Raw genomic sequence first — 26,897 nt, forward strand, 5'->3', positions numbered from 1 at the left:
CAAAACACAATATACAATACAGCCAAAGTAAACGATTACAGAACAAATAATACATATATGATTAATAATAATAATAATAATAATAATAATAATAGTTATAATAATAAAACAAATAAATTAATAAAGAAAAGAAAAGAAGAAAAAAAAAAGAAGTTATTCTATTCTATTCACTTCCAGGTACCATGATGGTAGCACACACCTTTTTAAACTAATGCTGTCTAATACAATCCTGCAATAAAAACTTAAAGGTTATAATGTTCAGTTCAACATTGAGTGTTCTCGCTTACTGCAAGAACTGATTTGGTAACATGGTAACACAGCAGTATCCATTAATGGTCAACAGTGACGTTGGTTACGTTGTATCTGTGTTCCACTTGTTAACAGTCACTGAATGTTTTTTTTACAATCAAGGTTAGAGTCACAATTTTTGATTGAAACACAAGAAGTCAAATGTTACATCTGTCCCCACATGCAGGGGTGATTGTAACAACACGTGTAACACCTACATATAAATACCAAGGACCACAATAAACTCCCAAGAATATAGATATAGTTAAAACAGTTTAATATTAATTAAATAATTAATTCAGTTTATAATCAGGAATAAAGGAACTGAACCATTTTTTCATAACCAAAAAAAACCTTTAAGGAAAAACCCCTGATTGACCAGTAGAGTCAAATATTTTTTATTAATATATTGCCAAATCTCACCAAATGATATTTCATGACATTTTTCACATGTCTCATGCTTAATTAACAGAGACCCAACATTTGCCCATGAGCAAGCACGTGGCGACATTGGCGAGGAAAAACTGCCTTTCAAGAGGCAGAAACCTCGGAGCAGACCCTGGCTCAAGGTGGGCGGCCATCTGCCTTGACCGGTTGGGTTCAGAGAGAGAGAGAGAGAGACACTAGCACGTGGCATTGAGCTGGATCACTGCAGTAGGCCCAGCCACGATCCAGGGGAACTTGCAAGATGATAAAGCACAAAAACTCTGGGAAAGAAGCCAAGTTAGTATCATGCATTAATGGCACATTAAAGCATAAAGATGGAGAGGGACAGGAAGGGAGAGGAGCTCGGTGTGTCATGCGAGGAACCATGTCACTTTCTGAAACTACTAAAATAGCTCTGCTGCTATTACTTTCACTTCCCTTTTAAATGATCTGATTTCTTGTCCTTGACATATGTTTAAAATACTTGATACTTTTTAAAAGTACACTACTTGAGTAAATGTAACTTCTTACCTTCCACTTTCCTTTCCTTGCTGACAGGTGTTTAAAATACTTTTTAAAAGCATCTTTCTCTAAAAAAAAAAGTAAAATGAGGCAGAAACATTTAAACATCTTTCAACAGAGACCTCTGCCAACCAACAACCTCCACTTACCTCTGGAGGACACGTGACGTTGAGCCGCTCTGGACGGCGCCTATCAGGTCCCCACTGTCGGTGGACGACTGAAATGAAGCAGCTTCGGTTTGACCGAGGCGGCTGGTCAGTGGCGTCCAGCGATGGTCTGTGCACCAGCAGGGCTGACACGGACCATCAGCCGTGAGCTTGTCAGCTCAACGACACTCCCTGGCAAATGCCGGCCGACAGCAGAGAGCTGGGCGCCGCTCCATCCTCACTGTCACTGGGTCGCACGTCTCCTCAGGGGAGCATGGAAGTTGTTGACGTCAAATGGACAAGCTGACGTCAGCTTGAGCCCGATTGACATTCCTGCTAAGTTCAAAGACAGCCTCCAAACCTCAAACACAGCTAAAACATCCAAGTACACTACTTGAGTAAATTTACCTTCCACTTACCTTTCAAGTAATCTAATTTCCTGCCCACCTCAAACTCAGTGAAATCACTAAACATCCAGCTTCAAATGTGTAACCCACCTGTGAAACTTCCTAATAATAAATTATTTAAATGAATATGACTTCTTACCATCCCATGAAGTCAAAAGCAGCCAAACGTGAAAAACAAACCTTCTCCAATCCTGCCGAGTCCTGTTATGAACTAGTGGAGCCTCACAGCCTCTGATTTCTTGTCCTTGACATATGTTTAAAATACTTGATACTTTTTAAAAGTACACTACTTGAGTAAATGTAACTTCTTACCTTCCACTTTCCTTTCCTTGCTGACTGGTGTTTAAAATACTTTTTTAACACTTTTTAAAAGCATCTTTTTCTAAAAAAAACTGTACAATGAGGCAGAAACATTTAAACATCTTTCAACAGAGACCTCTGCCAACCAACAACCTCCACTTACCTCTGGAGGACACGTGACGTTGAGCCGCTCTGGACGGCGCCTATCAGGTCCCCACTGTCGGTGGACGACTGAAATAAGCAGCTTCGGTTTGACCGAGGCGGCTGGTCAGTGGCGTCCAGCGATGGTCTGTGCACCAGCAGGGCTGACACAGACCATCAGCCGTGAGCTTTGCAGCTCAACGACACTCCCTGGAAAATGCCGGCCGACAGCAGAGACCTGGGCACCGCTCCATCCTCACTGTCACTGGGTCGCACGTCTCCTCAGGGCAGCATGGAAGTTGTTCTGACGTCAGCTTGAGCCCCGATTGACGTTCCTGCTAAGTTCAAAGACAGCCTCCAAACCTCAAACACAGCTAAAACATCCAAGTACACTACTTGAGTAAATTTACCTTCCACTTACCTTTCAAGTAATCTAATTTCCTGCCACCTCAAACTCAGTGAAATCACTAAACATCCAGCTTCAAATATGTAACCCACCTGTGAAACTTCCTAATAATAAATTATTTAAATAAATATGACTTCTTACCATCCCATGAAGTCAAAAGCAGCCAAACGTGAAAAACAAACCTTCTCCAAACCTGCCGAGTCCTGTTATGAACTAGTGGAGCCTCACAGTGCATCCTTTTAAAAAGAAGAATTCCTAAGGCAGCGTTCCAATCCTTTCATGTTTCACACTGAGCGGAACAGAATGCGACCAATCAAGGGTTTTCCATTTTTGTTTCCATAGCAACGATTAAAGCAACATTATTATTATTATCTTTCAAACTGAATCAAATCAAAGGCTTTTAAATCACAATTTCAGCATTTTGACTGACAAATGTGACAATGTTGCACCACTCAGGGAGGGTTAAACATTGCAACCGTTCATCACTTGCAGGAAAAAGTTTCACATGCGATCTGACCTGAGACTTATTTTTGTGACGTATCATTTTAATAAAGTTAGGCAAGAAAAAAAATAGAGACAAGAATCTAAATAAACGCTTTAATTTTTATTTGCAGTTTCAATGTTCGATCACAGAAAATCTTTCACTCAGCAAAAGAAAACACAACTGAAGAAATGCCCACAACATTCATACTGTGTGTAAAAGCAAGTGCATAAAATTATTAGGCAAGGTTAGCCATAAATTAAAGAGTTAGTTTACCCAAGTAAGATTGGCAACAGACTTGAACACTAAACGAGACAAACAAAATACTGCACACTTCAACCTCCGGTAGGATAAAATATACACATTGAGTTAAGTGAGTCAAACTCAGATAGAATAGTTCAATAAGTGCACAAAACCTGGTGATTTTCAGCAGGTCATTATTTTTCTGCATAGTTAGAACATAATACATGGAGACTGAGGAAAATGATGCAGAGCACACGCCATCAATTAAAAGATAGAAAGAATATATGCACTTAGGCAATAAACTGCACTCCTCTGCTGTTAATAGATACACTGAGCTGTATGTGGCCATGCTGACCATCACTGACACCCTGTGAAAACTAATAACCACACAAACTTAAAAGCAGGCTTTGCTGTGGTGTGTGTGAGGAGTTAATATCAGGCAACGTTTTTTATTTCGGCCAGAACCGTATTGCCCAGTCTCGCCCAACAGTGCTGCGATTGGCTAGTTCTTGTTGCCTCTACATGAATGAGAAAGTGTTTATTTTAACCTAGAGCTTGACTCTAACACAAATCATGATCTTTTTCTAAACCCCACCAAGTAGTTTTGGTGCCTTAACCATCCAATCTGTGACTGAAAACTGAAAATAATAATGTCAAAATGGACACAAACCCCGGCCTCTTGGGAGAGAGTCCTGTGTTGAACCCATTTATTCACAACAACCTTCTCCCTGCGTGGTCACGATTTATACTACATCACCTGACTGCCTAAAGGCTTGGGCTGAATCCAAACGTCCACCCTCCGAAACCTGCGGACTGAGCCCTCACAGACTTCAGTTGTACATACTGTGACGTGCTCGCCGCCATCACGTCAAGCCTGCGAGGGCATGAGACTGCAAGGCTAAATAAAGCCGCTGATAGACAGGCTTAAGGATACTTTGATGCATTTTTTGTATCATGATGTGATTGAATATTATTTCTGGCTTGCATGTTCAAGTAATGATTTAATTAAGTGATTGTTTTTCTGCAGAAAGTCTGCTTGAGGACTGGATGAATTGTGGCTTTAGTAGTATTAGCCATTCACAGCACACTAGGGCAGGACTAGGTCAGACTGTCTTGGCAAAAAAACACAAAAAAACAATCACACACAATCAGGCACATACTGAAGCATCTCGATCAACACTTCCTCAGCTCCTTTCCTTGGCACGTCTCCTTTCCTCCGAGTCATTTCTTTAGCCCGATTATCACTTTCACATCTGTATTCTCTTTGTAGCTTCTCCTCCTCCAGTGTAGACATTAGTCCATGGTGCCTGCCATTTTTCCAACTGTACCCTGTTTCCTTGCATCAAAGCAGGATGGAGGAGCTGAATGACGAGAGTAGGCAGTGGGAAGAATAATTCATCTTTGCCTTGAACCAAAAATCTTGGATGATGAAAGATTATTCCTTTGATTTCGGTTTGTTTGGGAGCTTGAGAAATGACTTGTATGTGCAGACAGTTATATGAGCAGTATTTCAGGCTCTGATACAGCACAGTAGAGCATGAAGCCCATCTGATCCACCTGGTCCTCTGACAAGCTGCTCAGCAGGTTGACAGCTGGCTTGAAGTAACTGTGTAACGCCCCTTGTTCTAGGTAGCCAATCAGCTCTGTGATACACTGCTGGAATCTCACATCCAGGCTGTTCTCGGACCAGTCGCTCTCACTGTCACTGAGGTGCAGGATGAGATTGGCCAGTGGAGCGGCTTTGAGTGGTCGCAGGGCGGGGTTCAGTCTGCACACCGCCTTTAGGATTTTAAGTGTCTGTCTGCGGTATCCGCCGTCAGCGGTGTCGAGCTGAGCCAGGCGCTGAGTCTCCCACGGGTAGAGGGACAGGTGCCAGGCGTTGACCCAGGGAGAGGTGAGCTCCGGCTGGGCGGTCAGAACCACGTCCCCCTCCCTCAGCAGAGGCAACATGGAGATGAAAAGGGGCTGATCACTGCTGTATGCCCCTTTTTCTTCATTTCCAGGCCTACAGGAACAGGAGAAACATAGAGAGAGAAAGAACATCTAGTTATACACACTCAACCATCACACAGCATGTTTAAACATGTATTAATAACTGTTTTTGGTCACTTGGGTTGCTTTTTTATAGATCTAGCACATAAGGAGTAACATTAGCAATCGTCTGGAGTCGTGTTTCTTTTGCATGCAAGAATGTGGGAAGGCTGAAACACTTGTTATAGAATATTAACATTGAAAACAACAATAAAGAACGGACACGTACCGAATCTCTATTCTCAGTTCTGGTCCTCCCGGTACAGGCCTGACAAGACAGTCCATAGTGCTGCTGATGGACGGCCAGTTCACGGTTTCCATGATAGCCTTGTTAAACATGTTCACAACAGCTTCTGAGGACAGGTATCCACCCACCAAGTACCTACAAGACACAAGGAGGGACTGGTCTTAGTGATTAGCTCAGTTTTCCAGCAGAATGTTTCGACACATACCTTGAGCTGTGCTTAAAAATCTATTTACTAAGTAATTAAGTATCAAAGTAAATCTATAAGTATCTATTATAGCTTATTTTATCAATGTAGGTTACAGAGGCTGATGTAAAGGGCTTATAAAAGTAAAGCATCACCCTTCTATCAATTTGATTTGACATGAATATAAAAAAGTACTGATTAAGGCTTTAAAGGATCCGGTCTGTAAATATTTCCAAAAAGGTTCAGTTTCAGTAAAAGTGGAAACAGTCAGTCGATTGAAAGAAAAATAATTGCCAACTATACTGATAGTCAAGAAAAACAAAATTGTCATAACCCTTTGTCACACATAATTAAAAACTGAATATTTGAGGGTTTTTAAATTCTTGCATTTGTTTTGTTGCGATGGAAATGTTTTGATGTCTCAGAGACTAAATAATTAACAACAAAAATAGAAAAAAAAGAATCTGCATCTTGATAAATAATGAAAATGATCATTATTCACAACCCTCCTTTAGCTGTTATCTGATTTACACATGCAGTTTGTGGCACAAACACAATTGTAACTAATAATCAGTAATAATCTGCTAGTTACACCAACTGATCTGGTTTATAGACACAAACTAAAAGTGCAGGTTACCTGATGCATGACAAATATTGTTTTAATCTTGTGTGTGATCACCTGTCCCAGTAGCTGAGTCCTTTGGGGAAATACTCCACGTTGATCCGTCGAACCATCCAGTGCAGCGGGTGTGTGAGGAGTGTTTCCTCTCCTGGGACGAGGCGCCACAGAGAGGCTTCCAGCTGTAGAGGCACCAGCAGACATGCATGGTCCGCACTGACCACCTGAACACACATAGAAATAAACCCCAGGAGACATTCATCTAAGATCTTGATATGAGACATCACTGAGGGCCAAAAAGTGTATCATCAGCCAGAGAAAGAAAACATAGTGTGTATGTGTGTAGGTGCGTATTTGTACCTGCAGGTCATCCAGTAGAGATCCTCCGAGGCTCATTTCTCCCAGGGGCATGTCCGGATGACGGCTGTGCAGAAAGCCCTGGATCTCAGTGCAGATGTCCAGAGCCAGAGACTGAGCCCTCTGGACCTCATGTGGACCCAGTGCTGCCCTCGTGTGATAGTACTGCTGCAGTCGCTCCTAAACACGTAGAATACAGTTTTCCAGTGACACACAGCATGGGAGGTGAGGTAGACAGCTACTGAACTATGTCCACATGTGTATCCTTCAGAGAGGCGCACATGCTGTGTTGCAAAGACATCGACACTCTAACCATGAAGTTAACAAAAGAGTTTTGAAGTTTATTCACTTCTACTGGGAATACATGCAGCTCCCTCTCGAGCAATACAATATTCAAAGTCATTTTATGCCTCTAGGCAGACTTAGGAACACTGACAGGATTATGTTTTGCTGGTTAAGTTGCTGCACGGAGGAAAACAGTGGTGTGTGAATGATGTTACCGTTATTAAAGCAGCATTTAGAAAGGTGAAGAATAAATCATAAAACAAGTGTGTGTGCCGCATAAACAGTGTTATGTGAGGACTAAGAGTATTATAGCCATGGCAAAACAGAACTGCACCTAAGAAGCAACTGAAAAAATGGACTTAGCTGATTCTCTTGTGGATGTTGGTCTTAAAATAAACACAAGTAATTTAAATAATGAGTACTGGGCAAGAAAAATCTATGTTTTTTCCCCAGGTGTTCTTACAGTACCCAGTATTCATTGCAAAAGCAGCTTTCCACAGATGTAGAACATAAAATTAAGGAGTAACTATTTAGAAAAGATACTATTCCCACTGTTTCAAATCCTCTCTAACGTCCAGTCAAGCGTTTGCCCTGCAAACATTTACTAAACAAATTATTTCATGTAGCAAATACAGAACAATCCACTCAACACTTCTGCTTTTGCGGATGCACTGCACACTCACTCAAAGCGGTTTCATGCTTGTTCGACTCCTTCTATACAGCCAGTGCACAATCGCACACAGTATTTTGATTATGCACGGCTCTCGCGGCTCTGTGCAGCCTAACCAGTGCATAACAATGCGTATCCCCTAAGCACTGCGCTTTACAAAGCATGCTACACATGCATAAATGAATGAGCCAACACTGAGCAGAGCTCTTACGGCAGCTGCTCACACTGAATGTATAATCTCTGCCTTTAAGAGTTCAGAGGTAAAATGACAGTTTACCTGCAAACTGAGGACGCACAGCTGCAGCCTCTTGGACTTTGACTCGGGTTTGGGCTGCACGTCCAGAGAGGATGCCTGAGGTTGTTGGCACAGATCAGCTGATGGAAAGAGAAGTTAAAACTTATTAGTTTTTCAATTAGTTGTCAAGCAGTATGGGCTACAATGATGATTTGATTACAAAACTTAGAAATTCTATATATTTGTGATATCTTTGTGACATTTGCTTGAACACTTTTAGTTCCTGAAATGCAGTCGATACCTTTCTGTTGTTTGGTTGCCTTGGTGACATGTTTCATCACCACACCCTCTATGCCCTTCCTGATCAGCGTGGGGGAAGCAGAGACCAGACTCAACTCCTCCCAGCTCTCAGCCATCTTCTGCTCCACCTTCTCATCATCGGCTGCACGGCCTGCGCGCTCTATCAGCTGAACACAAACACCAATCGTCACAAACATGCCGTCATGCATGCGCTGCACGGCTGACAACACACTGCACAGATACAGAGCGCATACACACAGAGCGCACACACTGCCATAAACCCTGCAGGCAAACACATTTTGAGTTAAGAGGTGAATAGATAAACTAAGCCTGAAGGAACTTTGAATGTGCAAAAGGCAATGTAAGAGCTGTAGGATGAACTGGAAATCTATAAGTGGACAACTGCACATAAAAACTCAACGGCTATACTAGTTTTTTCTTTTCAGTTTCATGGAGAATCCGTATTCACAAGAAGAATGCCTAATAGAGAGACTCACTCATGTGGTACTAACAAACTCAAAAACACTCACCCGTTTCACTGCCAATGTAGCAATTCCTAGCATGGCAGCCCCACCGACTCCCAGAACCAGTCGGGCGTTAGACAGGAGGAAGTCAATCACCACCGCGATGCCATCCTCTCCTCGCCTCCGGCTGCCCTGGAAGTACATGGCTCTCTTTGTGTGGTTAGCCTTTGGAAGAGAGAAGGCAAGAATTCAAGTGGGCAGAAAGAAAGCCCAAGACATGACAGTCAGGTGGAGGGAAAATTAACTCTACCTGCAGCGTTGTTTATTTCTACAAATCATGGGATTCATGCATTTTTTCATATTGCAATATGCATCACAGAAAACTTAAATATTGCACTGTCCGTTTTTTTCCAATATCACGCGGCCCTGCTTCACAGTGATCAGACCGTAACCCCAGTAAAAACCTCTGGGAGATTTTGGACTAGTTTTCTCGACTGCACTCTCTGTCGCCATCATTAACAAACAAAATGAGGGGATGTCATTTGGAAGACGGATGCTCCACTTGGAGAATCTATGCCAAGGACCGTGGACGCTGTTCTGGAGGCTTATGATGACCTTCCTAAAAACTTTGTTTTGATTTTCTTTCTCTTTAATTTGTCACTTGTCTGTAGTTTTCCTGAGCACCAGGAGCCACAGAACGTACACGTAGTACATGTAGTAAATGCATTGTCATGACATTTTATAGCTTTGTTTTTGCTGTGAGCATCATGTCCTTCATGGAGACAAAGTGAAAGCTTTTACGTATAATTTCAAAGCAGTCACTGATATATGACAGATGTTATTTTATGCAGTATAATCTGCAAATCCCCTTGAGGAAAATGTGTGACACTGTGATATACAAATGGCCTGGTCATATTTTAGGCCTCTAACAACCATGCTGAATCTTCTTTTAAAAAGCAGGAAGCTCACAGAATAATCCGACATGCATTCTACTTTTTGACAAAATGGACGTGGGAACCTCGCTGCTGGTTTGTTTCTCTTGGCTGCTTCTGTGTCAGAGAAGTCGTTCAGGGGAAAGTCAACTGAAGACAGGCATTTTTAGAGGAGCCATTTTGATTTGTCATAGGAGTGAAATCTTAAGTATAATTAATAACATTAACGATGCATCTTTTGTCATAGTGTCTTATTAAACATGCACAGTGAGCCAAATGGATTACAGTCCTCATTAATGTCATTAATCACATTATATTTTCTTTCTGCGACATATCAAACTGTCTTCTGTGACGAAGGCATAGTGGTAGAACTGTGAGCTGCCTGTCTGACTGTCAGGCCTGTGATCGAGGGTAATAGGAAGCAGCAGTGGAGCATGTTTCTCGAAACTAACCAGACACATACGTGACCATGAGATAAATATACTATACTACTGTACAAACCGAACATGTGAACTGTGCTGATCATTTTTAGCTCTACAGGACGTCACTCTTGACCGTTTCAGGCATGCGTCTTCTCTCCTTGCCAGAGGTACAGGTTCCCAAGAATGGAGACGTGCTCTATTTATAGACCCGATACATGCCTGAGTCATGCAGGGTGCAGCGACCTGTCCTGGTCAAATGTCTGCAGCACGTACAGTTCTGAGGTGACACGCTCAACATCAGAGAAGAGCTTAGTTCTCTGTTTAATGTTAGTCACGTTACATTCAGGTCAAACTAAGGATTCCTGATGTTGACAGATGTTACCAAACACCGGTGGAGCTGATTATACATGCAAACAAATTGAGCAACTGATCAACATATTGATCAGTCCAGTCAATAATGCTACTAACCAAAGGGTTGTTTGTTGTTCAGTCAGTGCAATTTCTGCTTTACCATTCCACTGCTTCCAAAGCAGCGTTTATTTATAGTTCACTTTACGTTTATAATATATCAAATATTTTAGTAAAAGAGTGAGAAATGTATAGCATGTGCAGCATCACACACACACACACAGCCGGTAGTATTATTCATTACTTTGGCTGTGATGCAGACTGCAATCTGCAAAGTAATTAGTAACTAAAGTAATCAAATAAATGTAGTGCAGTAAAAGTACAAATACCTCAAAAATGCACCTAAGTACAGTACTTGAGTAAATGTACTTAGTAACATTCAATCACTGAATGGAACAGTAATGAAGTAATAATAATAACAACAACAATCCTTTGTTTGTAAGTTATTGTTTACTTGTGTATTTTGTGTGTTGCTGTAGTAACAGGGTGGCAGCACTGTGGTGCAACACCAGCCCAGCTGTTACATAAGAAACCCGCAGCAAAAGAGCACTTTGACTTCTCCCACACGGATCTTATAAAAAGTATTTTTAACATGTCTTGTGATATAATTGCATGTCATCTTTTTTTGGCTCGACTGGTGACATTTTCAGCTCAGCACATCAGCCCTCTTCCCCTTGTGATGGTAACACACAGCCTACGAAATGTGACGCCAGAGATTAGTAACATGACATTTTAATATCATCAGACGATAAATGTCCTCCTAGCTAACCTACACGACCAACCAGCCAACTAATGACAGCTTTTTACTGTCGTCAGCAGCACACAGATGAAAGGCTGCCAACCACAGCTAGCTAGCTGCTAACGTCAGCTAGTCAAGCTAGCCAGCTAGTTAGTTACCTACATTAGCAGTCGGTGACAGCTGCCACCTCCACTAATGTTAAATATACTCACCACTCAGTGCGGAGAGAAGTGTAACAGTCCGGCTCACCACCATTAGAGTTTGGTAAAACGCGTAAGTCGGTGCTGTTTAACAATAAAGCGTGAAGTTCCTGTCTATTGTTAACAGGCAGAGTAAATATAGCTCAGCTAGCTAACAGCTGCTCGCTTCTTCTTCTTCTACGTTTTAATTGCGGTGGGGATTCGACGTGAAGGTGCAGCAGCGCCCTCAGGAGAAGCTCCGACTAACTACACCAGGACATAAACAAATATAACTACAAGGTCAGTTTAGTCTGATTGCAGCTTACACCTTTTTTTTTCTCTAAAAGTTGGGGATGTCAACTTGTTGTATACAAAATGCAATAACAAAACAATTACTCTGGTTTTTAAACAAACAACAGTTTGTACTTCTATATCCCGATCCTTGCTCTTCTGATAGACTTCCTCGCTCTTTCATTTATTCATCTGCTCACTGTCTCTTTTCTTTGTATTTATTTAGTTTTGTAAAGATCTTTTCTCTTAAATTACGAAGGTGTTTCTTTTATCTGCTGCTTGCGTTCGATTCTTTCCTGAATCATCTCCGCCTGGTGTTTGTATTGTGCTCCTGCTTTCATATGATTCCCTATCTTGTTTTGTACATTTGCCTTGCAATGAATAGAGAACAACAAGTCAGGTTAGTAACTATTTTAGTGCTTTTGATCGTATCACATGGTCTTCAGCAGCTGATAGAGTTTAGGCAAACTTTGGGACAAAATCCAACAGCTTTTCTGAAGTAAAGAACGAACTTTGAACCTTTATCTCAGCAACCCTTTTCCAAACATGCCACTGATTTGACCGTCGCCGACTGCTGTCAGTTGTGTTTATTCCTACGCAGCCAAGAGACAAGTTATTATGATGCCCCCGTAACTAATACCGAATCTATTTATACGTTTGCTTGATCACAATACATTTTCTAAAGGCAAAGTCAATGAACTCGAGTGCTCTCTTATTTCCTCTTCATTACATCAGTCTGTAATGAAAAGTTAGATTTTACTTAGTTTTGGAGTGTGTTGCCTCTGATTTTACAATTGAGAAATATTTAAAAGCAGATACATTTGATATATTTTCTTTATTGAATTATAAATATCTTTAAGGAAATATTGTGGATGCGTAATATACAAATTATGGAAAGATTAGGGGAATACAGAAACTTAATTGCAAAGGTCCAAACTTCTCATCTTGAGTGAAAATCACTTAAGTGATACCATTCTAGACACCTTAATTAACAGTAATCAATGACAAGGCTGTTCTAATAATAGAAAAGATAAAATTTTAATGAGGATAACAGCCCGACTCCACCAAGGATCGGTTACACATGCCACTAAAGTGGGTAACTGCTGCTCCCGGCAGTAGAAGACGCACTCCAGTTTGTTGTTCGCTGGTCTGGTTCTTGAACAACCGGCCTGATTTAGAGACCAAACTATAATGAGTGGCAGACAAACTCTGTGGAGACAACTCCAGTGTTATTTCACTCAGCCTGTGCTTTGTAGTCAGAAATATAACTGAAACCACCTCATTTACCACCAGTGTCCACAAAGTTAGTGTCCCGTTCTTTGTTTGAAGGGCTCCAGTATTTTTGCCTCTTGCAGGCCATTACTTTTAACTTTTGCTCAAATGCAGCAGCGCTTCAGAAAACCATGAACAATCTGCTTTTAGAAAGTAATTTCTCCTTTGAACTGAGGTTATTTTTGTTCATGTGTAACTCCAGACTAACCTAGCAGTCAGCTAATAAGTTCCTCTGCCAAATATGAGTGACTGGGAGCAGGAAACAAATGTATCTGTATTTACACAGCAAACCTCAAGGACAAATACACCAGGACGTTTAGATTCTTCTTGCCTGCGTGTTTAGATGCTAGTTAAAGCCCTACACACAATAAGGTTGTTGTTGCTCAGATTAAGTTCTGACTGACCCAAATATCACCCGATCCAAATGAGGAAAAATTGGATTTAATACAGAACAGCAATCACACAGCCTCTGTCACTATATAAGGTAAAGCAACTTCCGACTGAAACAGGAGTGTAAAACAAGGCCTGAGTTTTTCATCACTCCATAAAGCTTCAGTTTAGTTAATGCATCATATTGTGACCCTACACCAACATGAGCCACACAGCTGAATCGAATCATAGCACAGACAGCATGGCTGCACATCTGCCAGTTGTTTCAACTTAAAATGCAACAGGGAGGCTGAAGTGAACAAACAGCAAAAGATCTGGGATGGCACAGTAACGGTAGGGATCAGAAATGTCGGTGCGAAAAAACAAAAAAAAGTTTCTTTCTGCATAAAAGTTCCCCCAATCAAAGACTATACAAACGTATTGTACATTATAACAAGTTAGATTACAGCTCAGGTTTTCCTTTGTACAAGTCCATACATACATCTTTCTTTTAGCTCCTGTGGTCTGTACATCTCGGTTACAAAAAATACATGCCATTTTGAAGTATCTATGGACATAGAAACAAGAAATGTTTCATTTAAGGTAATTAAACAGTTCAACAACAGAGCCTAACTGTAGTAAGTAACTCAAGGTTCTGTACTGCGTAGCAGAGGCGTCAGCTTTGTCTGCCAGAAACAAATATGCACTCAAACCGATCCAGACTCAAATCAAAATGCAGACAACATGACTGTGCTCCTTGTGCCAGACTAAAACTGGAGCGAGAAAAAGATGACTGATCAAAGAATGTTACAATATTGAAATATGTAAAAGAGCGAGTAGATTTAAATGTGTACATGTGTGACTGAGAAGTGTTCAGTGACGTCTCATTTTGACTTTGCGTCCTGAACTCTCCCGGTGTTTGTCAGAGTCTTGACCACGCCTCCAGTAGTTCTCTGAGCTGATGCTGTGACGACGGTGGCGCGACACTGACGGATGTCTGTTCTCCTCTTTGTCCATCTCGAGAACTCTCGGCCTGGTGGAGGAAAAAAAAAAAAGATTGAGATGCCAAGTCAGATTCTGATCATCAACCAAGCGTTCTGCAGCTGGTGCAGACGGCAGCGGCCACACACGTGACTGGTTCGAGGAGATATGATCACATCATTCCGGTTTTAGCTGCCCTTCACTGGCTACTGGTTAAATTTAGAATTGACTTGTTAGATTTTATTGTTAACTTTTAAAGCTCTCCATGTTCTGGCACCCAGCTACCTTACTGAGCTCCTAGTCCTGTATGTGCCAAGTTGTGACCTGAGATCCTCTGATATGGCTCTGCTGGTTGTCCCAAAGTCTAGTTTGGCGACTACGGGTGGGCTGGCTTTTGTTATGAGTGCCCCCAGACTCTGGAAGAGCCTGCCCGAAGACCTCATGTTGGCTGGCTTAGTAACTTTAAGGCTTTTTAAAATTCCTACAGTCGCTGCTTGGTCTACGTGAAATTCCAGTTTTTCCAGGCAACTGCTGTTAAATTGTTTTCTCTCACCATTTTGGTGTTACTTGCTTTCCTTTAACTTACATATTTGTATATTACTTTATTTAATTTGTGCAAGCACCTTGTAACCTTGTTAAGGTGCTATATAAATAAAGATTATTATTATTTATCACATCCTGACTGATTGTAACACTGCTTTGTTATTGTAATCTACAAGGCACGGGCTCAAAAATAACTTTGGTACAGTCTCACTCTGCATGAATGTGTCTTTAGCCCTTTTAAGACATGCAATGCTCAGCATTACCAGCCTCATTAAGGCTTTGTATTATTCAGACAAGGGTGCCCTTACAGCTTCATTAAGACATGGCAGCAGACTTACACAAAGAGCCACAATGCTCATGTGATATTTGACACCTAGTGCATGGGATAGAGTGGAAAGAGAAGAGCTAAAGCTGTTTTTGATATTGAGAAAGAAGAGTTGTCTTTCACAGGCTGCCTCACTAATGGATTTAAAATTAATTGGCTTTTGAAGTCCTGATAACCATTGTGAGCGTGAGGGACACACGCAAGTCCGGCAGTGCACAAGCATTGAATGGCAGGACGTTAAGTTTGTGACTCTCGTAGCTCTTATATGCTGTATGTAGGAGCCTTTGCTGGATATTCATTTCATTCATCCACAGAGACCTCTACTGTGTCTGTATGCGTGGACGTATACCTGTGAGCAGCATCAGGGTCTGCTCTGCGATGCGAGCGTTTGGCTTTCAGCGGAGCGGGTCTCTCTACAGGAGAAGAGCTGCCAGAGTCGAGTCGAGGAGCATCGGGTCTGGTCCTGGCAAAGAGAAGAGGAAACACGCGGATCAGAGCGATGTTTCAAAGCAAGACATTTTCTTTCTGAGTGACAGTATGTTAGCTCACTTTCTAAGGATGATAACTGCACGCCGTTCCTTGATGTCCTGAGGTCTGATGCAGTGGGTGATGTCGTCAGCAGCGTAACCACTGAGAAGGAGAGATGGTTTCAGTGACAGCCACACAAAAAAAACAGCAGATCAATCAAATGCATGACAGCAAACACACACACATTAGTCACCTGAGTACTGTGACACTCCCTCTCCTCACAGGCAGGACGAACACAGGCTCAGACACCCGGATCGGCTTGAACTGGAAGCGGCAGCCGAAGCAGAGAGCGCTGTCACTGAAGAAGGACACTGAGACGATGGGTCGTGCAAAGATGTGCAGAGGATCCACATGTGACACAATGCAGCCACCTGGTTGATAATCATTGATGACTGCACTGTTGACGAACCCCTCGGGGATCACTCCACTGGACACCAAACGCTTGATCACCAGCTCATGCACCCAGCTCGGGATCTCATCCACCTCTCCTTTGCGGTACAGCCTCTCCTGGCCCGGTCCACGCTTCTCCAGCTGGGATCCATACGTGTACCCCTCCCCGAAGAAGTACTTATTGCGGAGGGGCGCTCTGTCCACCGTGTGCTCGCGGTAAAGTCCAGCCTCTCCTTGAGCCACAACGTCGTCGATCTTCTCCTCGATGAGGGCGCACTCCTCCGGGGTGAAGATGTTCTTCTGCAGGATGCTGCTCCTCACCCGGTGGGCCTCCTGCTCCCGGAGCTCCGTGTTGTCATCGCTGTGCTCAAACTCTTCGTCGTCGGACTCCCGATACTTGCGCTTTCGACCTTTCCCGCTGCCATTACTCGTCCCGTCCACGTACTTCTGTTTCTCCTCCTCTCTGTGCGGAGTCATGGATTTCAGCTTCTCCCTCAGGTCAGAGTATCCGCTGGCTGCCATGTCAGCCAAAACAATATGACCGGCGTAGTGCGACGTGAGCTCCTAGCTAACAGTTAGCATGCATCAGCGCTGCATTTCAGAGCCTGGTTTGTTTGTTTTTATTTACCTCAGACTGCTTAATGCGAGCGGACTAGACGTCAAAGAGTCTCTGAAGGTGGATACTGCTCGAGGGGACCACTCACTCTCACTTACAGCGGTGTCCGGCAGCGCACACAAGCAGCTAGCTAGCATTAGCTAAGTTGAAACAGCGCTCCGGTACGAAACCTGGCAGTGGTGTAGATGTTATTACAAAACAAGAGGAGCTGTGTTAAACGCTGCGTCGACACACCACCACGCCACGCTCAGCCAGCGGAGAGGCTAACGATAGCTAGCCGGGGGGTTTGCTCGGCTAAGCTAGCCTGGCTGGGTCTGTCCGTTGCCGCCTGGAAATACCGACAAACCACGCAGCAACATTTCACATGTCGCCGCTAAAAAATCCCAAAACCTCGGTGCTCCGGAGACGCTTCCCACTTCCAGTTGTTGTTTTTTTTATCTCCAGGAGTGAAGGAAACACATTCTTGTATCCGCACAAGGGCTCGACCGGGGGGTCAGTTTACACTCTCGCAGCGTCTTCAAGAGAGAAAAAGGCTGAAAATAAACTCGTGTAACCTGCCACTGATCTGCGCATGCGCAGTGGTGACCTGCCAAAGTGGGGAGGGGCGGTCACGTGTCCTCGAGCGGAAGACGCTTAAATCCATTTTGGGAGGACAGGCTGCTAAATCTGTCCCACTGACCTCTGATTTACTTTAATGTCTGTCTCAGAGGAACTTTACACTACTAATAACAATTACAACATGTAAGTATTTATAAGAAAGTTGAAAAATGTCATTCATATTTTACCTGCTGTCGGGAGAAAACAGTGCAAATACACATTTATAAGATTCATAATTCAAATAAGGTTTTTATGTGTTGAAAACAACATCTGTATATCTCAATATTTCTGCACAGCTTTGAGGAAAAGTACATTTCTGTGCAGAATTTATAAACCTTACAAAACACATTTCTGTCCATAACCCACCCTGCAACAGGCCAAATTGCTGTACACTCAGATATGTTCATGAATATTGTATTTAACGCTTTACTTTATTTAGATCTGGAACAACTGGTCAATTAATAAATTATTCGACTGACTGAAAATTAAATGCTGACTTTCTTTTCATGATTTCTTTGTTTTTAAACTGGCAATAGACAAGTTTTCTGCTTCAGCGTATCGTTATGAAGTAAATGTTGATCGCACAAAGTAATTGTGAATGATTAAACCACTGGTACCTCACTATCACTTTACAATTTCGTGTGTGCTACCGGGCACCCTGGGAAAGGAAGGTTAACTGGTGATCCATTTCTATTATAGACTAAATGATTAAACACACTCACGTGTTGTTATTTGTTACGCTGAGGAAAATGGAAATGATCCAGTTGTCTGTGCAACCATCGATAATACTACTCGGAAAAGTTCTCTGTTGCCACTTTAATCTAAAATCATTGCTGTTTTATATAATTGTAAATTGATTTCTTTTGGGTTTCAGATTTTGTCAGACAGAAAAGCAAATTGACGTCATTGCCTTGGGCTCTGGAGACTCGTGATGGCCACGTTTTAGGCCTTTTTAATCTTTTGTGACATTTAACATATTAGTTGGTGAATCTAGAAAATAATAATATAATATAATAATAATAATAATAATAATAAAAGTCTGAAGAGCTGGAACGAGTGAATCTTTGGCACTTTTGCTTAAAAGAAACAACTTAATTTATTGATTAGGAACTTTTAATTAATTAATTTCTGTATTATTATTATTTTTTTTTTTACCAACTAATCAGTTAATCAGTGGTGTAAACTCCACACTAATGCAAAAAAGGTATTTGCAGCCCTGCCTGAGACACTGTTCATTAAAATAAATATTTCAAGGGCTTTGTTTATTTTTATTATAGAGGTGATATCAATCAAAACATTTCACATACTGATAAATCTTCATTTGTTTGTACAGTTTAATGATTGTAATCATTAAGTGCAGACGTGCTCGTATCTTTCTCTTTTGATAAAACATTATTTACAAAACAGGAAAAGTTGATGCATTAATATTGACTGAATAAGACATTTTTTTGTACATTGTTTACAGATGACAGTATTAATAAAAAAATAAAAAAGTATGTTACATATGAGTTATAAAACGATGACAATGCACAGGCCTATGATGATTCCTCACAGTATATTAACAGCTTCTGTACAGATAAAACATCTTTAATGTTTAATCAATTAAACTACAGTAATATGTGCAAATATCAATGTGTCAACCTGAAAGAAACATGAACTCATAATGAAGTAATTTTCACTGTATCCAGGATGTATTTTGTGTGTCTGTACAATGTGTGTGTGTGTGTGTGTGTGAGACACAAACACCTGAAGACAACAAGAGGTAGGCAGTTTATACGGGTTTCATCTAATGTTTGTGTGTGCGTGTGTTCATAAGAGTGTGTGCGTAGGATTAATCACGAGCTTGTGTTATAACATGGTGATTTCGCTGGGTGGCAGGGTGAGTCTTTTATCCCGCACAGACATCATGTTTTCCACCTGCATGGCGATGACTCGACACAACTCCAGGCCCTGCAGACAAAGACACAGCAACATAACAACTCCTCTGACAACGATCATGTGTGGCCTCCGCAGAGTGTCCTTGTCTGTGTTTGCATAATACCTGCTCCAGCTGCAGCTGAATGACCTTCTGTGTGTTCACGTCGCCCAGGGTGAGGTCTACGTATGGGTAACTCGTTCCAGCAGTGGGCCTCTGGGTGCGGCTGGACTGCACCTCCACCAGGGGGACCACTGTCATCAGCTCCTGCGCCACAGAGATCAAACAATATAACGCACAACTGTCTCACTGAAACTGTGCGACTCCGCTTCTGTTTCAGTCACGATGAGATGAATCATATCAGCACTTGACGACTGTGATTGTGCGTGCGTTTGTGTGTGTGTGTGGGTCCTTACGTGTGTATTTTTGTGCAGGAAGTGGAGGCCGTGTTGATTGACAGCAACAATACAGGGGGCGTAGAAGGTGGTGGAGCTGCTGCTGTGGATGTAGAAGAACGAGGAGCCGAACATGGGGAACGCACCGATCAGGCCTGCACACACAAAGACAGAATTTAACAAGAGTGAGCACTCACTGTCACATTTTTATTCTTTGGGGAGACAAGATGAAAACAATACCAGCTGCACTGGAGTGGAGGGAATGATTGGAGCCCTCTCCTTCTTCCTACCTCTCTAGTTCTGTCACACTTGCTTGGAACATGTCCATTTTCGAACTTGGCCTTAATTTTGATTTGAACTACACACCTGTAAAGTTTCGTGACTGTATCTTGCACGGTTGTGATGCTATCGTACTGACAAAAATCTGTCTACTGACATACAGACAAATAAACACCTAACAAAGCACTCAGAACACACATCATTTTGTCATGATGATGCAGACTCACAAACTAAAAACATTAGCAGCCGGCACTATTGCAGCTGGTTAAGATTATTTTACAGAAATGTTGGTAAAATTAATTTTATTTTTTAATATCTCATTGGCAATAAGCTTCTGTTTTGTTGATCAGGCTTCTGGGGATATGTGCAAATAAGAAGTATACTGGGGAGTGTAGTTAAGCCGTTGCTCTGGGAAGATAATATGGTGCGGAGACTTCAGTCCACAAGTGCCCTCAGGTGGACTTTCTGCAGACTTCCTGAGAGTCCACTTGGGGTTCAGACTTCACTGATTTAATAATCCACAATTCATTGCAATACAGACGTGACATTGTAGAACTTATTATGAACGTGTAAAACAATCTGTTTATTAAAACACTACTTGAATCGTGTTGGCTCGAAATAATACACCACCACATCGTGATACAGAAGTATGACGCAGTTCAGGCTGTAGAGGTATCAAAATGCATTTATTGATGTAGTCTTTAGGCCTGTCCATCGGTGGCATGTGATGACAGTGAAAATGTCACAGTACGTACGACTGAAGTCCGTGAGGGCTCAGTCCGCGAGTCCACAGGGTGGAGATTTGAATGCAGCCTTAAAAATAATCAACTTATAAGATAATTGCTTACAAAATATGTGGCTTGTGAGAATCCCCGGCTTATATGGCATTGAGATTTGAATTTGAACTTCGACAAGGATAGGATGGTGGGCAAAGATAATTTCCAGTGCAGGATGGTTCACAAAGGGAGCTTGGGGTAAATTTATACACTATAAGATACTTCATCATTGTTTTACATCTGTCCATCTTCATAAAATCGGTTTACTTAACATTTTTCACTCTGGTTCTGCCTTCCTGGAGAGAGAGTGGAGTGGCGAGGTACACCTTTGCCTCTTGGGGAACAGGTCATGTATATTTATGTATATTATTTAAAATCGTTTAGGTGGTGTACCTGAAAATAGTTGTTTTGAGTTATTTTTGCTTAATCTGTGTGTTAAAATCTAAATAATAATATACTATATTATCATCATGTCACCTGTCAGATATATTGCTATACAGATTATCACGTGGTAACTGTCCCTTAAACATCTGAGGCTGTATTAGGCCAGTGGGGGCGATGTGGCAAATCAATGAACAGGACTGTTTTCTGACTGTATTATTGTTATAAAGTCTCTTTGTTTGTTGTTTAATTTCTTTGCTGGATAAGCAAATATTTTTACAATTGGCTTTTCTAAAAAATGTACCATATCACAGTATATATTGATGCTGCGATACAAAATTACATACACAGTGAATGAGAAAGTTAACCATAATAAACAATGATGGAACCGACCAGTTCAGCCCAAATCACAGTCTTTACCTGTAAAGACTCCCTATTCATATAAACAGGGATCTTACCCAGAAACTGCGCTCTGGCCTGGTGCGGGCTCAGGGCCTGCACTTGCTGCATGTGCTGCGTCACCATGGTAACCCACTGCTGGGGTGGCTGCTTTTTGAAGAGAGGTGTGGCGATGTACTCCGATAATTCATGTCTGGAGGACAGAAAAACGAGAAACAGAATCTTAGATAAACACGAGTCTGCTTCACTCAGTGATTTCTCAACGTTTGTCAGAATTATTTTACTCAGTGAGCTGTTCTGTTCTGCTGTCGGCGCTCTGTGTGGGTGGGCAGAGACAGTGATAACAACGGTAAGAGCCTGACAGGACATGAGTTTTTACAGTTGAGAAAAATATACTGTCACGCACTTTAAACACAAAAACCACTGAGTGCATTCTGGTCTCTTCAACAATGAATATCTTCCTCTGCAGTTGTTGAACATCAGTAAAAAAAAAACAGAAAATCAGGGGAAACATCCAGTGTATCTTCAGTGCTGCTAAAAAATAAAACAGAAAATGTTAACAACACACGGCCATAAATCTAATGTGCATTTCTAGTAAATGTGCTGAAACAAAAAGTTGATTTTAAAATAAAAGGTTAATATAATTATCAAGTGTAATTAAGAATGTGGAGGCAAAATGGAAACAAAAAGAAGAAGAAGATGAAAAGCATGGAGAAAATCTGAGGTAGTGTCGACTGTATTAAATGACCTGTGCTGTTTTAGGGAATGGATGAAATTTAGTAATTAGATTTTTGTATACACACATTTTTCTTTTTGCATTTATTCACTATTCTTGATGTTGTTATTTCTGATTTGACTTTGCTCTGCTTTTACTCTCAACTGTAAATACACATCAATTAACAGTCATGATTAAGTAAAGTGGAAGAGAGTATAAAAACGTTATCTTTAACTGTATCTGCATCTGTGTCTATTGCTGCATATCTAAATAAGATAGTATTGTACAAAAAAGAAACAAAATGCTGTAAAAAAGAAAGCTAAAAATGCCCTACACCTTTATGAATATACTGCATTGACCACTTGTGTTTTACTTATTTTTGCAATTTCTTTTTGGGTAACACTTCATAATAACCATCATTAATAAATGGTACATTCATTGTAAATTACACTTAAGTTGCAATTGATCTTTATAATTATCCATAGAGCATACTCCAAAAAACATGAAGGGGCGCTACACCTCAAATGTCCAAGTGTGTAGTTCATCTAGAAACATTATTTGGATGGACATGATAAAGTGATGTTTAGAAACATTTACAATTGCTAAATAAATGATTTATAAAGCATTAACTATTAACTAAAGTTTAATTAACTTTAAATGTAACATTTATCAATGAGGGTTATTATAAAGCATTAAATCTTTGTGTTTTGTTAGTGAACTGTATTCTCTTCAGTATGACATGTGCCTTTTTGATGTGTGGAATAACGGGAAAAAAAGGATTGATCTCTTTAAAAAGAGGCTCTATCGTCAAACGTTCTGCCCCGTGGCAGACAATTTTCACTTGTCATTGTTTTCTCACATGCTGGGGATGAAGATGATGTCTTTGGCTCTGTGCTGCAAAGCTGCCAGTTTGGAGATCTGGTGGAACTGTTGATCGCTCACTTTTCCATGTGGAAGAACGTTTAGCAGGCCTTTACGGTAGTCTGGCAGAATCTGAATATGCACACAAACACAGTTACGTACCACACATGCACATGTAGGTCACATACGTGTATACTGAGTGTATGTGAAACACCACCCGTCGTACCTGGTTGTACTGCATGGCGACACACAGCTCGTTCTCGTACTTGAGGGGTTGAGTCCAGATGACTCGTCTGAACCAGAAGCTGTAGTTGGCGTCGACTGACTCGGCCCCCGTCGCAACATCCAGGATGTACTCGTGCTTGTTGAGCGGACGAACATTCTGACCTGGACACACCCACGTACACATGTATGTCAGTTTTTATTCATCAAACAGAGCAATTCATATTTACTTAAACGCACAGTATTTAATTTCTGCCGCTTGGCGTGTCTCTATCAAAAATAAATAAATAAAAGACATTTGCTAAATGTTGTGTGGGGAGGGCTGGGTGGAGCAGAGGCGCCGGCTCTGGAGGAGAGAGTCTTTCTTAAGGAATAAACACCCGGAGGCGCATCTGATTCTGCTCTAGTCTGGAGCTGTTTACCAATAGAAGGAGAGCTCAGAGATTACTTATTAAACTTTCTGGATTAAAAAGTGCATTTATCTTCTATCCTATTTATCAACCTGACTGCAGCAGCGATCCGCAAAAGTGACCTCCATTGTCGGGCGTTTATGTTTTGTAATGTTGACTGCTGACTGGAGCTGGAGGGGAAATGTACTTTCCTTCATGAATGCAACGTTTCGGAGAGGAGAGGGGACAAAGAATATAGGGAGAACCAGAGTTTCTGATGAATGCTGAGTTCAAAGAGAGTTGACCTGAATTTTGACAAAAGTGCACAACGCAACAACGAATATAACATGGATCTAGTCATTTTTAGACATTTTAATGCAGAATTCTTACCCAAAGATGACTTAAAAGACACTCACTTGAATACTTAATATTTTCTATAATGAAAGACCTGTCTGACCTCTAGAATCAAATACAACCTACTGACACAAAACCCTAAAACATCGTGTTAATACTTGTATAGCCACATGTTGTGTGACCTGCTGCGCTTTTGAACACACGAGCGCACGAGGAGAGCAGCTGCCAGCTGTTCTCATGTGGAGATATTTAATGATAAAGGAGGGAAAAAAACAAAAGCACAACAACAGCATGAGTCTGTTGCAAGAGTCTGGAGTGAGTGCTTCACTACAAAAAGAAAATCATTAAATCTTTCAGCTCTGAAAACTTGATAAGACTGAAAGAGGCAGAGTGTTGTGCAAATGAACATGACAAAGCTGTACAAGCAATAAGCATCATAACAGAAGCTTCATTTTTATCAGAATAACGAAGCACAAGCATGTTCATTTTGAAACAGTTAAAAAAAGAACTACTGCATGTATTTTTTACCTTATGGGATGTAAAAATTTGACAATGTGGACAGCGGGCAATTGACAGTGACACAGCGTTGTGATATCAGTATAAGAAATGAAAATGATGACGGTGATATCAGGCCTTCTCTCATTATTTAACCATGTCAGCCCTATCAGACTCACGAGTGACTTTCTCCCACATCTAGAAACCAGAGAGCAGTCTGATATGTGATCTGTGAGTGGATCTGCCTCACTGACAACAACAAGAGGATCGACTTTTGTGCTCTAATACATCGTTTAATGTGAGTTAGAGTGTGAGAGATCAAGAAGCAGACGTCTGTGAGCACACCTCTGTTGGTGACTAAAAATATGGCATACTCCTCCATGGCCTCCAGTCTGTGCAAACCCATCTCATAACACAGCTCCTCAATCACCTCCAGGGCAACCTGAAAAACACGAGACACACAAACACGCAGGATTATTACAGCCGTTTCCTCACAGACGCCAGGGGTCCGGAATTGCCAACAGTGCAGGCTGAACACTTACGGAGCACGTTTTAATTTTCACATGGCGCTCGATGCCTCCAGGAAAGAGAAACAGCTGACGTTTTGAGCTACGTCCCGCCTGGGGAATTACAAACACACACTCTTATAGTTTATATTGTACATACACTGATTTTTAAGGACCTTAACACACCTAAACCTACAAACATACAGAGGCAGCAAAAGTACTCAAGTAGAAGTACAGACACTTAAAGTAGGAGTACTGTACAAAATAGAAATAACCAATAATTCCCCTCAAATACATTAAAACTAAAGTAATAAGCCTGTTTGGAATGTAAGGGGTAGAAAGTACAGATATTTGTGTTAAAATGCAGCGAGTGAAAGTAAAAAGTTGCTGGAAAAATAGATACTCAAGTAAAGTAGAGAGACCTGAAAAGTACAGTACTACTTAAGTACAGTAACAAAGTACTGGTACTTCATCATTAGGCACTGACCATCATGGCCTTCAGCTCCATGCTGTTGGGTGGAACACTGCGTCCACCGTACTGAAACGTCTTCTTCAGATTCTGCTCGCATGCTTTAGCGATGCCTGTTTAAAGAAAACATTACATGTTGGTGGCTTTGCTAAAATGTACAGCAGATTTACTCCTTGTGTGTGTTTGTGTGTGTGTGTGTGTGTGTGTGTTTCATACCCTGATACTGTGCCCCGGCGCTGCGAGAGGCCTGCTGCAGGTGTTTGAGCAGGAAAGGCTTGAGGACTTCAGAGCAGCGATGGAAAGCAGTCAGGATGTACAGCAGCCTCCAGCCTCGCTGACAACTATCACTGTACAACACACGAGTTAACATACGCACACACACACACACACACACACACACACACACACACACACAAACACACACAGAGAGAGTCAGGATTACTGTGTGTTGGTTTGTGGTGTGTATGTTTGTTAATGTGTTAAAGCAGACTTACGGTTTGGAGCTGGTGTTAGCAGTAAGCTGTTTGAGGAGTTGGCAGTAAGCCTCATCCCTCATCAAGGTGAACTCTCCTATGAGCTGAGGGGACGACCACACACCCACACGCACACACGCACACACACACACACACACACACACACACACAACAAACACATAAAGATTAATAAACTATTAAAGACAAATGGTAGCTAAGAAAAAACTGTGTGTATTTACCTTGAGAAATGTGCTGATCACTTCCTGTTCTGTTGATCCTCTTGATGGAGCGTCACCCATGAAACGCATCACCGCTACACAAAAAACACAACCAGGAGACAACAAACATACACACACATGCAGGTCAGCAATATTTAAACATTAAATATCAGATTTTGTTGAGTAATCCAGCACTTGTGTATTTAAAATTTGATACAAGAACATGTCATTTTGACAGAGGGTGAATCGGAGCCCAGATGTAATAAGAGTAACGTAATGAGACGATGTAATTAGAGGAGAGATGAGCGAAGGTGAGAACTTACACAGGAAGAGATCAGCTGCCACTCTGTTCATGGCTGTGTCCGTGAACTCTATCAGAGACTCAGTCAGAGGAGTCTGCAAAAAAAAAATCATACAAGAAAAGACTAATTTAAACCATTCAGTACATCAAAAACCAGATCAGAATATAACAATTCAAGGATGCTTCAAGTTTAAGGTAGAAGAAAAATTCACCTTGGAGAACTTGATCATGTCAGCGGGCTCTCTGGACTCTCTGTTCTTGCTTTTGCTCTTCAGGGAATCTCTGGGAACAAAATAAGTCACAAAGGGCACACAAAGTATTCAAATCATTTCCTGAAGTAAAAGTCAAGAGTTTACTTTGATCCAAGTACATAAGTATCAGCAACAAAATGTATTTAAACATATA

The 26,897-nt window shown here is 41.5% G+C and overlaps 3 protein-coding genes across 3 annotated transcripts in view; all 3 read right to left on the reverse strand.

The window, feature by feature from the left end:
- Nucleotides 1-3,227: 3,227 nt before the first annotated feature.
- On the reverse strand, nucleotides 3,228-11,639 carry mief2 (mitochondrial elongation factor 2). Its single transcript, XM_073463996.1, has 8 exons — nucleotides 11,466-11,639; nucleotides 8,819-8,977; nucleotides 8,290-8,455; nucleotides 8,031-8,128; nucleotides 6,802-6,978; nucleotides 6,502-6,665; nucleotides 5,621-5,773; nucleotides 3,228-5,365 (listed from the first exon to the last, which is right to left on the reverse strand). The coding sequence occupies exons 2-8, from the start codon at nucleotides 8,954-8,956 to the stop codon at nucleotides 4,855-4,857; spliced, it is 1,407 nt and encodes a 468-aa protein (XP_073320097.1). The 5' UTR covers nucleotides 8,957-8,977; nucleotides 11,466-11,639; the 3' UTR covers nucleotides 3,228-4,854.
- Nucleotides 11,640-13,420: 1,781 nt separating this feature from the next.
- alkbh5 (alkB homolog 5, RNA demethylase) lies at nucleotides 13,421-17,314 on the reverse strand. Its single transcript, XM_073468841.1, has 4 exons — nucleotides 15,935-17,314; nucleotides 15,763-15,843; nucleotides 15,563-15,676; nucleotides 13,421-14,397 (listed from the first exon to the last, which is right to left on the reverse strand). The coding sequence occupies exons 1-4, from the start codon at nucleotides 16,651-16,653 to the stop codon at nucleotides 14,238-14,240; spliced, it is 1,074 nt and encodes a 357-aa protein (XP_073324942.1). The 5' UTR covers nucleotides 16,654-17,314; the 3' UTR covers nucleotides 13,421-14,237.
- A 1,878-nt stretch (nucleotides 17,315-19,192) lies between these two features.
- myo15ab (myosin XVAb) overlaps nucleotides 19,193-26,897 on the reverse strand; it is a 42,172-nt gene continuing 34,467 nt past the window's right edge. The window contains exons 59-72 of the mRNA XM_073477301.1: nucleotides 26,705-26,774; nucleotides 26,515-26,587; nucleotides 26,213-26,286; nucleotides 25,995-26,077; nucleotides 25,717-25,847; nucleotides 25,519-25,613; nucleotides 25,068-25,145; nucleotides 24,871-24,967; nucleotides 23,292-23,452; nucleotides 23,064-23,197; nucleotides 21,549-21,682; nucleotides 19,676-19,809; nucleotides 19,386-19,526; nucleotides 19,193-19,294 (exon numbers count right to left, since the gene is read on the reverse strand). Coding sequence (XP_073333402.1) covers nucleotides 19,193-19,294; nucleotides 19,386-19,526; nucleotides 19,676-19,809; nucleotides 21,549-21,682; nucleotides 23,064-23,197; nucleotides 23,292-23,452; nucleotides 24,871-24,967; nucleotides 25,068-25,145; nucleotides 25,519-25,613; nucleotides 25,717-25,847; nucleotides 25,995-26,077; nucleotides 26,213-26,286; nucleotides 26,515-26,587; nucleotides 26,705-26,774 — 1,507 coding nt within the window. The remainder of the gene's footprint in view (nucleotides 19,295-19,385; nucleotides 19,527-19,675; nucleotides 19,810-21,548; nucleotides 21,683-23,063; nucleotides 23,198-23,291; nucleotides 23,453-24,870; nucleotides 24,968-25,067; nucleotides 25,146-25,518; nucleotides 25,614-25,716; nucleotides 25,848-25,994; nucleotides 26,078-26,212; nucleotides 26,287-26,514; nucleotides 26,588-26,704; nucleotides 26,775-26,897) is intronic.

Source organism: Pagrus major, chromosome 1 (assembly GCF_040436345.1).
Source record: "Pagrus major chromosome 1, Pma_NU_1.0".
NCBI lineage: Eukaryota > Metazoa > Chordata > Actinopteri > Spariformes > Sparidae > Pagrus > Pagrus major.